This window comes from Mustelus asterias, chromosome 6, assembly GCF_964213995.1.
Source record: "Mustelus asterias chromosome 6, sMusAst1.hap1.1, whole genome shotgun sequence".
Lineage (NCBI taxonomy): Eukaryota > Metazoa > Chordata > Chondrichthyes > Carcharhiniformes > Triakidae > Mustelus > Mustelus asterias.
In genome coordinates, this window is record NC_135806.1 from 7,282,432 (window position 1) to 7,299,897 (window position 17,466).

The 17,466-nt window shown below is 44.8% G+C and overlaps 1 protein-coding gene across 1 annotated transcript in view; it reads right to left on the reverse strand.

Moving 5' to 3' along the window:
• Positions 1-1,032: 1,032 nt before the first annotated feature.
• LOC144494755 (atrial natriuretic peptide receptor 1) overlaps positions 1,033-17,466 on the reverse strand; it is a 47,973-nt gene continuing 31,539 nt past the window's right edge. The window contains exons 17-23 of the mRNA XM_078214048.1: positions 17,238-17,331; positions 15,977-16,064; positions 8,862-9,001; positions 7,655-7,807; positions 7,412-7,510; positions 3,697-3,788; positions 1,033-1,891 (exon numbers count right to left, since the gene is read on the reverse strand). Coding sequence (XP_078070174.1) covers positions 1,694-1,891; positions 3,697-3,788; positions 7,412-7,510; positions 7,655-7,807; positions 8,862-9,001; positions 15,977-16,064; positions 17,238-17,331 — 864 coding nt within the window. The 3' untranslated portion in view covers positions 1,033-1,693. The remainder of the gene's footprint in view (positions 1,892-3,696; positions 3,789-7,411; positions 7,511-7,654; positions 7,808-8,861; positions 9,002-15,976; positions 16,065-17,237; positions 17,332-17,466) is intronic.

Genomic DNA, 17,466 nt, shown 5'->3' on the forward strand with positions numbered 1-17,466 from the left:
AGGAATGGTGAGGCAGTCATAAAGCTTTCAATAATATTTAGATATACTTTAGACTGTATATGGAATCCAATATATGACAATTACTTCATTTAAATCTGACTGTGGGAGGATACCAGAGCACCCGGAGGAAACCCACGCAGAATGTGCAAACTCCACACTGACAGTCATCTAAGGCCAGTGTTGAACCCTGGTGCTGTGAGGCAGCAGTGCTAACCACTGTGCCACCAGAAACATTAAAGAAACACAAAACCAAGGTGCCGGTCTGCTTAGTTGAGTAGATGTAAAAGATTTAATTGCACCAGTAAAAAGAAACGTGGAACTCTTCGAGTGTTCTGGTCAATACCTGTCTGTGACTCAATACTACTCAGAAATGAATGCTGTTCTTTTATCTTGTTTACCATTAGTGGGACTGTACCGCACGCAAATTGGCTGCAATGTTTGATTGTGTAAAACAGGCACGCTGTGAAGAATGATTGAGCAGGATATAGCACAGGAGGAGGTCATTTGGCTGCCACTGGTTCTTTGAAAGAGTTATTTAGTCAGTTCCACGCCCCTGCTCTTTCCCCCTAGCCCAGCAAATGTTTCCCCCTCAAGTCGATATATGTTGAAAGTTATTAAATCTTCTTTCTCCGGGCAGTAGGTTCCTCATTAAAATTCACTGTGTCATTTTTCTGTTCATCCACCCTCTGGTTCTTTCACCAACTCCCTTACATCTGTGACCTTTGGTTACAGGCCTATCTGTCATTGGAAAAATGCAATATAAATGCCAATATTCTTCCATTATGTTTAGCTCCCTCAGTTCAGGTTTTATTTATTGATGGGGGTTCCACTGAGCCATTCACTTGCAATTAAAACTTAGGCAGATATTTATTGTGGGACAAACTCCTGACTGCACACATTCAGACTGTAGAATCTACCATCTCAGAGAGTTCTTCTGCTGAGTCCTTCAAGTAAAAACTTTGGCAAAAGTATTACAGAAGATAGTTCAATGAAGAATGCTACTTTTAGTTTTCAAGTTTATTATTTTTGTTTAAAGCCTTATTTTGTACATTTAAAATGTCAGTAGTGGGTAAACAAAAAGGCAGATCCTTCATTCACCACATGTATTTGGAGTAATTCAATTGGTTCACCAACAAAGCGTGACAGTAAAATGTTGACATAGGGATTTTTCCATTGTGACATGCTGACATATGGGATTTCCAGTACAGGAATAGGATGTAATGACAATGTGATCAGGAATGGTGAGGCAGTCATAAAGCTTTCAATAATATTTAGATATAGTTTAGACTGTATATGGAATCCAATATCTGACAATTACTAAATTTAAAACCGAGATAATAAGTCACAATTCCTCGATTTCCCCTAAATGTCAGATCCCTTTTCAATGGGGCTTCTATTGAGCTGTAAATGCTGTCGGGAAGACACAGGACCAACAGAAACATGAGGAGGCCATTCAGTCCCTCGAGCCTGTTCCACCATTCTATTAGATCACGGTTGATCTCTTCCTGAGCTCCATTTACCAGCCTTGGTTCTGTATCCCTTAAAACCCTTCGCCTAACAAAGACTTACCAATCTTCATTTTGAAATTTTTAATTGATCTCCCCTCCCCTCTCGCCTCAGTCAATGCAACACTTGACATGCTGAAAATAGTAAATGACTTCTACTTGTTGATGGTAAATGATAGAGCTGTGGGCTAGCAGGAATTTGATTGGGGATCGTTGCTCAACACTCCAGGAATGATGCTGTATGTTTCTCTCTCGGACTCTGCGATGGGGCTGCTGTTTCCTGACTGTGCTTTGTTCACCAATGGTTTTGATGGCACATTCACTGATGTGCTTGATGATGAACCTTCCTTCCCCTCGAGCCAGTACGTCACCATGTCACCCTTTCCCTGCGAATGACAGAAGGTCCAAGGCAGATTACATGGAATGTGCAGCAGAGAAAGAGGTTATTCGGCCCAACAGGTTCAGGCTGGTGTTAATGCTCCAATTGAGACTTCTCTCACCGTGCTCTCACTCCTATCAGCATAGCCTTCCATTCCTTTCTCCCTCCTGGCTTTAACAAACATCCCCCCAAATACATTTATTCTGTTTAACCTTTTGTTTTCCATTATCCTTTCTGGGGCGGCACGGTGGCACAGTGGTTAGCACTGATGCCTCACAGCGCCAGGGACCCGGGTTTGATTCCCGGCTTGGGTCACTGCCTTTGTGGAGTTTGCACATTCTCCCCGTGTCCGCATGGGTTTCCTCCGGGTGCTCCAGTTTCCTCCAAAGATGTGCAGGTTAGTGCGATGGCCACGTTAAATTCCCCCTCAGTGTATCCGAACAGCTACCAGAGTGTGGCGACTAGGAGATTTTCAAAGTATCTTCATTGCAGTGTGACTGTAAGCCTACTTGTGACAAATAAATATCTTTAACTTTAACTTTTAACTTCGTGGGAAAGGGGCATTGTTGGCAAGGCCAGCATTTGTTGCCCATCCCTAATTGGTTTTGAATTGAATGGCTTGCTAGGCCACTGTCAGCCACATTGCTGTGGGTTTGGAGTCACATGTAGGCCAGATCAGGTAAGGATGGCAGATTTCCTTCCCTACAGGGCATGAGTGAATGAGTTTATTTTTACAATCATCAATGATAGTCGCCATGGTCACCGTTATTGGCACCAGCTGAAAAATTCCCGATTTATGAATTGAATTTAAATTCCACCAACGGTCCCTGGTGGAATTTAATCCCATGTCCCCAGAGCCTAGCCTGGGTCTCTGGATTACTAGTCCAGTGACAGAACCGCCACACTACCGTCTCCTCAAACCACCCCTTGTGGTAGCAAGTCCCACATTCTCACCACGCTCTGAGTAAAGACGTTTCTGTTGAGTTCCCAGTTAGATTAATTAATGAACATCTTATACTGATGGCCCCTAATTTTGGATGCCCCTTTGACAGTGCGCACGGTGGCACGGTGGTTAGCACTGCTGCCTCACAGCGCCAGGGATCCGGGTTCGATTCCTGGCTTGCGTCACTGTCTGTGAGGAGTCTGCATGTTCTCCCCGTGTCTGCGTGGGTTTCCTCCGGGTGCTCCGGTTTCATAGAAACCTACAGTGCAGAAGGAGGCCATTCGGCCCATCGACCACAATCTCACCCAGGACCTATTCCCATAACCCCATGCATTTACCCTTGCTAGTCCCCCTAACACTAAGGGGCAATTTAGCACGGCCAATCCACCTAACCCGCCCATCTCTGGACTCCCACAGTCCGAAAGTCGTGCTGGTTAGATGCATTGGCCGTGCTAAATTCTCCCTCAGTGTATCCGAAGAGGCGTCGGAGTGCGGCGACTAGGGGATTCTCACAGTAACTCCATTGCAGTGTCAATGCAAGCTTACTTGTGACACTAATAAATAAACTTTAAACATGCTCTCACTATCAAAGTCATTCTGAGCAATTGCTATCCAGCCCGGCTCTGCTTACATTCGCCTTCTCTGAGATATGCGCACTCAACCCGGAATGTGAATTAAAAATAACTTGGACAAACGGAACTATTAGCCTGGTCAGGGAATTAAATTAACTAGTGAGTCACGCATTTTATTTGATACTGTGACAAGGCTAAATATTCATTAGATAACCTATTTAATTCACCTCATCATCGTACTGACTTCTCATTTGTTCTGCTAAAACTCGACAAATAATTTGAATGAAATTCACTTACTTTTATTTGCAAGGGGCCTCGACATGTTAAGACATATCCTCCGAACTGCTTCAGTAAGCTGCTTGTGCTGGAACTGCACTGTATCTTCAGTGCTAAGACATAAGCAATAAAACAGTTCAGTAATTCGAAAGTTATGGCATTAGAAGGGTAGCCTTACGGCCCATGGTTCTTTAAAAGAGCCATCCGATTAATTTCACTGCCCTTGTTCTCTCTCTCTCTTCAGATAATAAGCCCTGAAAGGCTGTCAGGGACTATGGACTTCAGTCTAGGTCTGTGATTACGCTTGGCAAAGTGCTGCAGTAGTCTACCATTGCCCTTTGCGGCAGATGGAGTTTAATGTGGATAAGTGTGAGGTCATGCATTTTGGTCGGAAAACTGGGAAGGCGACTTATTATATATGGGGAGAAACTTCGGGGTGCTCCGGTGCAGAGGGATCTGGGTGTCCTCATTCATAATTCACTGAAAACTAGCATGCAGGTCCAGCAGATACTAAAGAAAGCGAATGGAATGTTGGCATTTATAGCTAAAGGAATAGAATGTAAAGGTAAGGAAGTATTGTTGCAACTATACAAGGCATTGGTGAGGCCGCACCTGGAGTATTGTGCACAGTTTTGGTCCCCTTGAGGAAAGATGTTGCGGCATTGGAGGCAGTTCAGAAGAGGTTCACTAGATTGATTCCAGAGATGAGGGGTTTGTTGTATGACGAGAGATTGAACAGTTTAGGCCTATACTCTCTGGGATTCAGAAGAATGTAGTAAGAAGTCTAACAACATCAGGTTAAAGTCCAACAGGTTTATTTGGTGGCAAACGCCACTAGCTTTCGGAGCGCTGCTCCTTCCTCAGGTGGAGTGGGAGGTCTGCTCACAAACAGGGCATACAGAGACACAAATTCAAGGGCTCCCCAACAGGAAGAGAACAGTCTTGCCTGGTGATTGTCGAGTGGTGTTCATTCATCCGTTGTCGTAGCGTCTGCATGGTTTCCCCAATGTACCATGCCTCTGGACATCCTTTCCTGCAGCGTATCAGGTAGACAATGTTGGCTGAGTTGCAAGCATATGTACCGTGTACCTGGTGGATGGTGTTCTCATGTGAGATGATGGCATCTGTGTCGATGATCTGGCACGTCTTGCAGAGGTTGCTGTGGCACGGTTGTGTGGTGTCGTGGTCACTGTTCTCCTGAAGGCTGGGAAGTTTGCTGCGGACAATGGTCTGTTTGAGGTTGTGCGGTTGTTTGAAGGCAAGAAGTGGGGGTATGGGGATGGCCTTGGCGAGATGTTCATCTTCATCAATGACATGTTGAAGGCTCCGGAGGAGATGTCATAGCTTCTCCGCTCCGGGCAAGACTGTTCTCTTCCTGTTGGGGAGCACTTCAGCGGTCACGGGCATTCAGCCTCTGATCTTCAGGCAAGCGTTCTCCAAGGCGGCCTTCACAACACACGACAACGCAGAGTCGCTGAGCAGAAACTGATAGCCAAGTTCCGCACACATGAGGACGGCCTCAACTGGGATCTTGGGTTCATGTCACACTATCTGTAACCCCCACAACTTGCCTGGACTTGCAAAATCTCACTAGCTGTCCTGTCTGGAGACACTACACATCTCTTTAACCTGTGCTTAATGCTCTCTCCACTCAGATTGTCTGTACCTTTAAGACTTGATTAGCTGTAAAGAATAGCATTCCAATCATTATTCTGTAAATTGAGTTTGTGTCTCTGTATGCCCTGTTTGTGAACAGATCTCCCACTCCACCTGACGAAGGAGCAGCGGTCCGAAAGCTAGTGGCGTTTGCTACCAAATAATCTTGTTGGACTTTAACCTGGTGTTGTTAGACTTCTTACTGTGTTTACCCCAGTCCAATGCCGGCATCTCCACATCATTTAGAAGAATGAGCAGAGATCAAATTGATGATAAAGGATATGGATAAAGTAAAGGGGGAGCAGATGCTTCCTCTTGTGGGGCATTCTAGGACGAGAGATCATAGTCTTAGGATAAGGGGTAGCAAATTTAAAACAGAGTTGAGGAGAAACTACTTCTCCCAAAGGGTTGTGAATCTGTGGAATTCGCTACCCCAAAGTGCGGTGGATGCTGGGACAGAGAGTAAATTTAAGGAGGAGTTAGACAGATTTTTAATTGGTAATGGGTTGAAGGGTTATGGGGAGAAGGCAGGAAAATGGGGATGAGGAGCATGATTGAATGGCGGAGCGGACTCGATGGGTTGAATGGCCTAATTCTGCTCCTATATCTTATGAACTTATGACTGACTAGGAAACTCTCCGGGTGGGATTTTCCAGCCGCGCTCGCCCCAAAGGCCAGAAATTCCCAACTGAGGTCAATGGACCTTTGCATGCTCCGTGACCCGCCTGCTACAATTCCCGTGGCGGCAGGATGGATAAATTCCGTGCTCTAACCGCCTATACCCTAGGTACCCGGACAGATTTACAAATTCAAAATCAACTTGTTTGAGTGTGTTGTGACACACCTTCCATCATGGCCATCAAGTCCTTAAGCGGGAGTTGAACCCAGAGGGAGGGACACTACCACAAGATCTCCTCTCGCTAGCTCGGAAATTCAATTCTTTGGGCCTGTTTCACATGATCTTTGACATATTTTTGCAACCAGAACCAGAAGAGTGAGGATTTATTTTTATAAATGTACATTTTTCCCAGCCATTTTCCTCCTATTTCCCTCTTCTTTCTGTGATTACTTATCTCCTTATGCACAGACATAGTAAAGTGATGGGTAGGAAAAGACCAGCTGGTGTCTTGACACCTACACGGTGCCTGAAGCATGTCGACTGCTATCACCATCAATAACTTCTAGTCTTTAGGCTTTGACTGGCATCGCATGGTACAACCTTGTGCAAAGCTGGGAGGTGTGACCTTTAACCTTCTCTCTGTCCCTCTCATTGAACTCTTCCATCAGATGTGGGTGTTGGTAACAAGACTAGCCCATCCCTAAACTGAACTGTATAGCATGCTCGGCCATTTCAGAGGGCAGTTCAGAGTCAAATACCTTGCTGTGGGGTAACATGTAGGTCAGACCAGGTGGGAATGGCAGATTTCCTTCCCTAAAAGGACATTAGTGAACCAGATGGGTTTTTTCTTTTTACATCAGTTATGATAGTTTTATGGTCACTATTTCCCAAACTAGATTTTATAAATTGAGTTTAAATTCCACCAGCTGTCGTGGTGGGATTTGAACCCATGGGTGGTATTTTACCGACTCACTTGATCCAAAACCGGAAAATCCCACCCGAGGTCAATGGACCTTTCCATGTTCTGCGCCCCGCCCGCTCCGATTCCCGTGGCGAGCGGGGCGGTAAAATTTAGGCCCATGTCTCTAAGACATTAGTTTGGGCCTCTGGGCTTGCTACTCCAGTGACATTCCCATTGTACCACCATCACCCCTAAACTGAACTTACCATCGCTGTCCCTCTCGTTTTTAGCAGTGCTAAAGAATGGGTGGGATTCTCTGGCCTTCCTGCTGCATCTTTCTCATGATACCCGCCTCCACTACTACCTCTGGCAACTTGTTCCGGACACTCACCACCTGCTGTGTGAAAAAATTGCCCCTCTGGACCCTTTTGTATCTCTCCCCTCTCACCTTAAACCTATGCCCTCAAGCTTTAGACTCCCCTACCATTGGGAAAAGATGTTGACTATCTAGCTGATCTATGCCCCTCATTAGGGTGAGAGAACAAACGTTCACGTTCTACCTTGACTTGTTGACTCCATCCTCGAAGCGGTGTTCACGGTGTCACCAAACAAGCAGTAGCGAGGCATCTTTGTCCCGACCACCCCAGCAACCACAGGTCCTGCAGTTGCCCATGTGACAAAGAGAAACAGTGCTTAGTGCGGTTGCAACTCGTTGACAGGAACATGCACAAAGGTCAGATGAAGTGAGTCAGTTAAATGTAAGTTCTACGTCAAAATGGTGAATTAGGGCATTCGTCCATTACCGGAGTGAATTCCAGCTCGGATCTTGAGTTTTGTCTGTGGCTTGTGTGGAATTTTGAAAGTGTTACACACGGCAACCAGATCCAGGGCCATGCTTGCTATCTCGCTGGCGTGACCAATGCCATTTTCTTTCGGTACACCTGAGACCACCATATCTGCAAAACAACAAGAAACTCAGGCTAATCAGCACCAACACCACCATTCCTGATTGAAATCCTACCTTTTCAAAATAGTGGCAATTTGGAAGTCATGCTCCTCCTTGGATTAGTGTTGGAGCACAGGATTGGGGCAGGATTTGAAGAACCCTAACTAGTGCCTGTTTAGGTTTTCCCCTGACTTGATGCAGTCATGGCAGCTTTTAATGGAGAGAGAAGAGGTAGTACCTTTTCTGCTGGCCCCACTCATACAGAAGTCTGAGGTCACGACTCAGGAACAGCTTCTTCCCTGCTGCCGTCAGACTTTTGAATGGACCTACCTTGCACTAAGTTGATTTTTCTCTACACCCTAGCTATGACTGTAACACTACATTCTGCACTCTCTCGTTTCCTTCTCTATGAACAGTATGCTTTGTCTGTACAACACGCAAGAAACAATACTTTTCACTGTACACTAATACATGCGACAATAATAAATCAAATCAAATTACTCTCCCATCCCACACTACCTTTCAATAATTTTCATCTGGATGTTTATTTGGCGGGATGTTGGGATGGGGATGGAGTGGCCCTGGAATACTGCCAGATGTGTGGCCTGAAGCAGCCCCATGTACAATTCTAGTCCACGTGTGGGCTGCAATATAATAGCCATCAAACTCTAGATTTACTATTGATCCTTTTCTGGGTTGTATGGTCATATCGATAAATTGAAAGTTTAAATCACTAACCACTTTACTATAGCAGGGTGGCACAGTGGTTAGCACTGCTCCCTCACAGCGCCAGGGACCCAGGTTCAATTCCGGGTGACTGTCTGTGGAGTTTGCACGTTCTCCCTGTGTCTGAGCGGGAGCTCCGGTTTCCTCCCACACTCCAGTGATGTGCAGGTTGAGTGGACTGGCCATGCTAAATTGAACCTCAAGGTCCAAAGATGTGTAGGTTAGGTGGGAGAGTGGGGTGCCCACCTAACCTACAAGGGTGCCCTGTATAAATTAAGTTGTTGCAAATGTAACAATGAACAGCTTTGATTCTTAGAAGATCCACACAAAATACTTACACGCATCTCCTATAGTCTCCACTTTGTAGACATCATAATTGTCTATAATTTCATCAAAGGTTGTGTATAATTTGTTCAACAATTCTACAACTTGATAAGGTGTACTTATACTGGACAACTGTGTGAAGCCTTCAATGTCACTGTGGAGCAGAAAGAAAAATGGGAAAGAATTTTTAATAAAAAACACTCTGTCAGAAATATACATAGAATCAGACAGTGAAGAAGGAGGCCATTCGGCCCATCGAGTCTGTCCTGACCACAATCCAACCCAGGCCCATGCAGAGAGTGGTGAGAAGATGAAACTTGTTACCATATCAAGCATCATCTTCTCAAGGGCCATCGGGGATGGGCAACAAATGCTGGCCTAGCCACATCCTCACAAACTTGGGATAAATTGCCTGTTCACATTTAAGGGGAAACCATTACATGACTCTCCCCAACTTTTACAGATGCACCATAGAAAGCATTCTTTCTGGTTATATCACAGCTTGGTATGGCTCCTGCTCTGCCCAAGACCGCAAGAAATTACAAAGGGTCGCGAACGAAGCCCAGTCCATCACACAAACCAGCCTCCCATCCATTGACTCTGTCTACACTTCCCGCTGCCTCGGCAAAGCAGCCAGCATTATTAAGGACCCAGACACTCTCTCTTCCACCTTCTTCCGTCAGGAAAAAGATACAAAAGTCTGAGGTCACATACCAACCGACTCAAGAACAGCTTCTTCCCTGCTGCTGTCAGACTTTTGAATGGACCTATCTCGCACTAAGTTGATCTTTACACCCTGGCTATGACTGTAACACTACATTCTGCACTCTCTCCTTTCCTTCTCTATGAACAGTATGCTTTGTCTGTATAGCGTGCAAGAAACAATACTTTTCACTGTATGTTGATACATTTGACAATAATAAATCAAATCAAAAGCTATCTGAAATGAAGAAGAATGGGAGGATGCTTGTGTGGAGGATAAGTACCAGGACGGACTAGTTGGGCCAAATGGCCTGTGTTTACACTTTAAAATTTGGTGTAAGTCTCATCACAAGCAACACACCATTAGTGGATGCACCTGACCAATAAATCCAGCTGTTTGTACTCAACAGGAACAGAATGAATAGGAATGGTTGTAGGCCATAAAACTCCTATAGTGCAGAAAAATCCTATCTCCATAACGCTGCGCATTTACCATAGCTTGCCCATCGAACCCATCGAACCCATCGAACCCATCGAACCGACACATCTGGACACTAAGGGGCAATTTAACTTGGTCAATCCACCTAACCTACACATCTTTGGACTGTGGGAGGATACCAGAGGAAACCCATGCAGACACAGGGAGAACATGCATACTCCACACAGACAGTGACCCTGAGACTAGAATCGAACCTGGGCTCCTGGCGCTGTGAAGGCAGCAGTGCTAACCACTGTGCCACCCTTTACTCATTCAGAAAGCGGCAGTCAGGTTTATGAGCCTGTGCATCCTTCCAACATGCCTGATGACAGCCAGTAAGAATGGGAGAGTTTCCACACTGCAGGAGACAACAGCAAACCACTGCAGTACTTTGCCAAATGTAACCATGGACCAATTCAATGGCAATTGATGGTTGCCAACACCCTCTGAGGGTGTGGTATCTGAAGGAGAGGGGCGCTATTGAAATGAAGCACTGTGGTGGAATGGAGGTGCTTCTGACAGAAGTGAAGAGTTAAATTGCCAACATGCTCCATTAGCCAATCACGGACAAAATTGGGCACTGGTTGCTGAGGAGTTCACTGCTCAGTATCTTACTCTGGCAGTGTTTGAAAGAATCAAAACGAATCTAACCTCAGGATGTCTCAAAGTGCTACATAGCCAATGAAGGACTTTTGGGGCGGGATGTTCCAGCCACGCTTGCCCCAAAACCATAAAGCTCTGCTGGAGGTCGATGGACCTCTGCATGGTCCCTCCACCCGCCCGCCCGCCCCCCAGCAGATTAAGTGCTTTTGAGATGCTGACTGAGGGGATGAATAATAATAGAAGGAATTTAAGTGGGAAAGAAATTTTAATTAAAAAACTGTCAGAAATCGGGTCCGCACTGACCACAATCCCACCCAGGCCCTATCCCCACAACCCCATGCATTTACCCTGCTAGTCCCCCTGACACTAAGGGGCAATTTAGCATGGCCAATCCACCTAACCCGCACAGCTTTGGACTGTGGGAGGAAACCCACGCAGACACAGGGAGAACATGTAAACTCCACACAGTGACCCAAGCCAGGAATTGAACCCAGGTCTCTGACGCTGTGAGGCAGCAGTGCTAACCACTGTGCCAGTGTGCCACCGCATAAACCTCAGTATCTTTCAGTCTTTAAATGATTGTGGTCAACTAACTCTCACTGCAGCTGCTGTGTATCGTTCTGTGACAGACAGTACGATGATCATCAAAAGAATCAAGATGACTGGAATCTCAAGAAAGGAAGAGCCGGACTTTACCTAATTTGACCACATGTTGTCCACTCAAGATTCACAGCCTCAGATTCCGCATTTAACTCCCTCTTACTCTGCAAAGCAGGACAGGAATTTCCAAGTCTTCACTCATTCTAATCTTGAAATTCCCGTGGAATGCTTGCATATGATTTGATTTGATTTGATTTATTATTGTCACATGTATTAACATACAGTGAGAAGTATTGTTTCTTGCACGGTATACAGACAAAACATACCGTTCATAGAGAAGGAAACGATAAGAGTGCAGAATGTAGTGTTACAGTCACAGTTAGGGTGTAGAGAAAGATCAACTTAATGCGAGGTAAGTCCATTCAAAAGTCTGATGGCAGCAGGGAAGAAGCTGTTCTTGAGTTGGTCGGTACGTGACCTCAGACTTTTATATCTTTTTCTCGACGGAAGAAGGTGGAAGAGAGAATGTCCGGGGTGCGTGGGGTCCTTAATTATGCTGGCTGCTTTTCTGAGGCAATGGGAAGTGTAGACAGAGTCAATGGAGGTTGGCTTGCGTGATGGATTGGGCTTCATATACGACCTTTTCTGGCATGTACAGCCTACCCTAGAAGTGTGAGAGGGGGTCTCATAGAAACTTATAGAATTCTAACAGGATTAGACAGGGTTGATTCAGAAAGAATGTTCCTGTTGCTGGGGTAATCCAGAACTAGGGGTCATAATTTGAGGATAAGGGGTAAACCTTTTAGGACTGAGGTGAGGAGAAATCTCTTCACCCAGAGGGTGGTGAATGTGTGGAATTCACTACCACAGAAAGTAGCTGAGGCCAAAACGTTGTCTGGTTTCAAGAAGAAATTAGGTATAACTCTTGGGGCTAAAGGGATCAAGGGATGGGGGGGGAAGGTAGTATCAGGATATTGATCAGCCATGATCAAAATGAATGGCGGAACTGCTTGAGGGGCTGAATGGCCTATTCCTGCTTCTAGTTTCTATGTTTCTAAGTTTCTACCCGAAACTGCTTTGCCTGCTGTTTTATTCCAGCACTACAACCCTCTGAGAACTCTGAGCTCCTCCAACTCTGATCTCTCTCGAGCACCTCCACTTACCACTTACATTGGCAGCCGTTCCCTCAACTGCCTGGGCTCCAAGCTCTGGAGTTCCCTCACTAATCTTCTCCACCTCTCTCTCCCCACTTAAGACGCTCTTTAAAACCAAGGTTTTGACCAAGCTTTTGGTTGCCTGTCCCAATATTTCCTTACGGAGCTTAGTGATAAATCTTTGACTCATCTCGTTCCTTCGATTCACTTTGGGATGTTTTACTATGTTAGAGGTGCTATATTAATGCAAATTGCTGACACTGTATTAACTCATTTCGTGCAAATAAAATTAACGGCACTGGTTTTAATAGCAGAGGAAATAATATTATGCAAGTGCAATTAGCTTTCAAAAATTAATGTCCTGTGATGGAATTGCAAAGCTAGTGTATTTTAGTAGATCATATATACATCACAGCTTAATCTTGTATTACATGGCAAGCCCACACTTGACACATGGATTAGTAGCCAGCTCATACGTTAGGACAGAACTTAAGGCGACACTTAGTTATAATTCTTCCAATACCAGGAAATGTTTGTAACATTCTTCAAATGAATGAAACGTTAAACAGTCTGCCATCTCAGTGGGATGTAAAAGATCCCATGGCACTATTCAAAGAAGAGCAGGGGAGTTCTCCCTCGATGTCCTGACCAACATTTATCCCTCAACCTGCGTAACTAAAGCAGACAATTCAGTCGTCATCTCACTGCTGCTCGTGGGAGCTTGCTGTGCACAAATTGGCTTCTGCATTTCCTGCCTTACAAAACTTCATTAAAAGTGCATTATTAGTGGTGGAGCACTTTGGTTTTTTTAATTCATTCCAAGAGATTGGGGTTACACTACAGCTTTGAATGGCTCTGACAAAGACCTCAAGAAACTACAAAGAGTTGTGAGTGTAGCCCGTCAAGCAAACCAGCTTCCCATCCACTGACGCTGTCTACACTTCCTGCTCTCTTGGAAAAGCAGCCAGCATAATCAAGGACCCCACGCACCCGGAACATTCTCTCTTCCACCTTCTTCCGTCGAGAAAAAGATACAGAAGTCTGAGATCACACACCAACCGACTCAAGAACAGCTTCTTCCCTGCTGCCATCAAACTTTTGAATGGACCTACTAAGTTGATCTTTCTTTACAATCTAGCTATGACGGTAACACTATATTCTGAACTCTCTCCTTTCCTTCTCCCCTATGTACTCTATGAATTATATGCTTTGTCTGTATAGCGTGCAAGAAATAATACTTTTCACTGTACCCCAATACATGTGACGATAATAAATCAAATCAAATCAAATGACTATTGGCCAGTATTTATTACCCATCTCTAACTGCCATTGAGAAGGTGAAGTTGAGCTGCCTCTTGAAACGCTGCAGTCCATGTGGTGTAGGTACACCCACAGTGCTGTTAGGGTGGGAGCTCCAGGATTTTGACCCAGCGTTAGTGAAGGAACGGCGATAAATTTCCAAGTCAGGATGGTGAGTGGCTTGGAGGGGAACTTGTAGGTGGTGGTGTTCCCATGTGTCTGCTGCCCTTGTCCTTCTGGGTGGTAATGGTTGTGGGTTTGGAAGATATTGAGGTTGTGAAATGCGCTACCTAAGTGACAGTTCTTTCTTTCATTTAATTGTTACCAGAACAAATTTTACACTTTTTAAAAGAAAATTGTTTACAGGATGTGGGCGTCACTGGCTGGGCCAGCTGCATTTATTGCCCATCTCTAATTGCCCTTGAGGAGGTGGTGGTGAACCGCCTTCCTGAACCGTTGCAGTCCCTGTGCAGTCCCTGTGTCGTGTGGGAACGCCCACAGTGCTGACTTCCTTTAATAAGTAAAAGCTCTTCTATTTTAACAACATTTATTTATAACAATCGCAGTTAACATACCTTAGCAAACAGCTTATCATTTTACACAGATATCAACATAAACACAACAAGGTGAAAAGCTGTGTGAAATATATATGGAATCAATTTTCCTTGCATTTGCTTTCAGGTGTTTTTGAAGTACTCCCAAACGGCCCACAATTTTACACCCAAAATACATAAATGATTTGGATTTGGCAACTGGAAGAATTGTTCCAAAATTTGCTGTCTACACCAAACTGGGGGTGGTGTTAATACAGATGGGACCGCAACAGCGTACAGGAAGGGTATTCGTAAAGATTGTCAGATGAACATGGTTAACAGACACAATTTCCCCTTTTTGTACCCCTCACCATGATACTGAACTCAGTTTGGATCATTTTTCTTGCTTCCAAACCAGCTCTGAAAAAAAAAATAGCCGGTGAACTGTTTTTCATTCACAAATAGGCACAATTCCTGTTTAATACATCACTGACATTGTCAGGATTATTGGCTTGCTAAGCGGGAGAGCTGCTGACAGTGGTTACAAATATATATGTCCAGTTTAGCTCCCCTTCACTCAGAGTGAAGACATAGTTCTGTAATAGCTTGCTGACACTTTGCTATTCAAGACTCTCTCGATATAAGCTGGTTCTTTTAATAGAATGCCTCTCACCTTACAATACTCAGGCCTTTTTCATCTATTGCGGTGTGTGGTCAAAACCCTCGCAGTGCAGTTGGTCAGGAAGACTGAAGAAGTGTGCAGGTGTCGCATATTCCAACACATTCCTGCCCACCCTCTCACCCTCTCACCCTCTGTACGCTTGAGGTCATTCCAAAACCCTGCTGCCTGTGTCCTTACACCATCCATCGTTCAGCCCTCACACCAAGGACTCAAGAACAGCTTCTTCCCTGCTGCCGTCAGACTTTTGAATGAACCTATCACACATTAAACAGATCTTTCTCCACACCCCATCAGTAACTGCAACACTATATTCTGCACCCTATCCTTTCCTTCTCCCCTATGTACTCTATGAACGGTATGTTTTGTCTGTAACAGCTCACAAGAAACAATACTTTTCACTGTATCCCAATACACGTGACAATAATAAATCAATTCAATTCAAAACCTCTGTGTTTACTGACATGATGTGGAGACATGGTCTCTGACATGGTCAAGCAATGTCTTGATTCTTGCTTCCAAATCCCTCCTATGTCTTCGCTATCCCACCCTATCCCTGTCACCTTCTCCAGCCCTGTGAAACATCGAGAGATCTGTACTCATCTAATTCCGGTTCCCCTATTTTAATTTTTCACCCATTGGCGGCCTTGCCTTCAGCTGTCTGGTCAAAAGCCAAAATGCTGGAAAATCTCAGCAGGTCTGGCAACATCTGTAAGAGGAGAAAAGAGCTGACCTTTCGAGTCCAGATGACCCTTTGTCAAAGCCCAGCTTTGACAAAGTCAGCTGTTTTCTCTCCTTACAGATGCTGCCAGACCTGCTGGGATTTTCCAGCATTTTCTCCTTTGGTTCCAGATTCCAGCATCTGCAGTAATTTGCTTTTATCCCAACTTGTGGGATTTCCTCACTAAGCCTCTCTGCTTTCCTCCTTTCAGATGTTTAAAACCCACCTCTTTGACCAAGCTTCCATCATCTCTAATATTGCCATGTGTGACTTGGTGTCCCATTTGTTTTATGATACCTCTGTGAATCGCCTTGTGACATGTTATGAAGATGTTTTATGAAGAAACTTTGTTGCATTTACCTGAAGAATATTGTTGCGCTAGCATAGTTCTGAGCTTGAGCCGTGATTCCTTGCCTTAAGTCATCAGCTACTTGTTTTGGTAACATACCTAGAAAAGGAACAAATATCTTAGACATCTGCAAAACCTAAATGGAAACATAGTGCAATGTGTCAACCATATCCTCTCCTTGCAGTGTTCTAACTTCAGTGGATCTCATCCCTCATTTGCCAAGCACAAGCTATCTTAATTTAAAACAAATTAGTGTCAAGTTCCAATTGTTGCCCTAAATCTTGAGAATTTGGTGGATTTTCACATATATTGGAAAAGGCAACAGTGAAAACATAGAAACATAGAAACTAGAAGCAGGAGGAGGCCTTCTGCCCTTTGAGCCTGCTCCACCATTGATTTTGATCATGGCTGATCATCAAATTCAATAACCTGATCCCCCCTAATCCCTTGATCCCTTTAGCCCCAAGAGCTATATCTAATTTCTTGAAATCACACAACGTTTTGGCCTCAACTACACCCAGTGGTAGTGAATTCCACAGTTTCTGGGTGAAGAAATTTCTCCTCACCTCAGTCCCAAAAGGTTTGTCCGTTATCCTCAAGCCATGACCCAATTTCCACTTAAGGTGACCACACTACTTCAGTCAGTAAGCCTCGAGAAAGCATGGCTCACACTATCATAGAATCCCGACAGTGCAGAAGGAGGGCCATTCAGCCCATCGAGTCTGCACCAACTCTCTGACAAAGTATCTTAAGCAGGTCCTCTCCCCCACCCTATCCCCGTAACCCCACACATTTATCGTGGCTAATCCATCTAACCTACACATCTTTGGACTGTGGGATGGAACTGGAGGAAACCCACGCAGACACGGGGAGAACAAGCAAACTCCACAAAGACAGGGACCTAAGGCCGGAATTGAACCCAGGTCCCTGGTGCTGTGAGGCAGCAGTGCGAACCACTGTGCCATCGTGCCGTTCATAAGACAAAAGTTCTAAGTTATGAGATGAAAGCCACCATTCTGACCTGTTCTCATCGCTTTGCTTAAAAACACGATTGCTCCTGCTAAAATCATGGATAATTAAATATTACTCGGTCCCTTTGGAGCAAACACAGCTGACTATGATTTCTAGGCTTGCCTTTAATCTGTCTATTTCAGAATAAAGCAGAACAGAGAAGGCCTCTGCTTTTGAAGCCGCAATGGGCAGTCATTGTTCTATTAAACAGTTGGGTTGCGAGTGGGGTTTGATTAGAGGGGTTACTATTTTAGGACTCACTGTAAAGCAGACGGTCCGTTTTCTGTTTCTCGTGAACCAGGTCCTGTGTCCTCTCAGCTACCAGAGTTTCCAGGTGTTTGCTGTATTTCTCCATCTTAACACAAACATCAATTAGTTACCAAGCTAACCAGTCGTGCAACAGAATCTGGACGAGTCCCAACTTCTTCATTTCAGCACAGTAAGGGACAAACATTTCCTAGCTGAACTCTGGGCCAGGTGTGCTGACCTC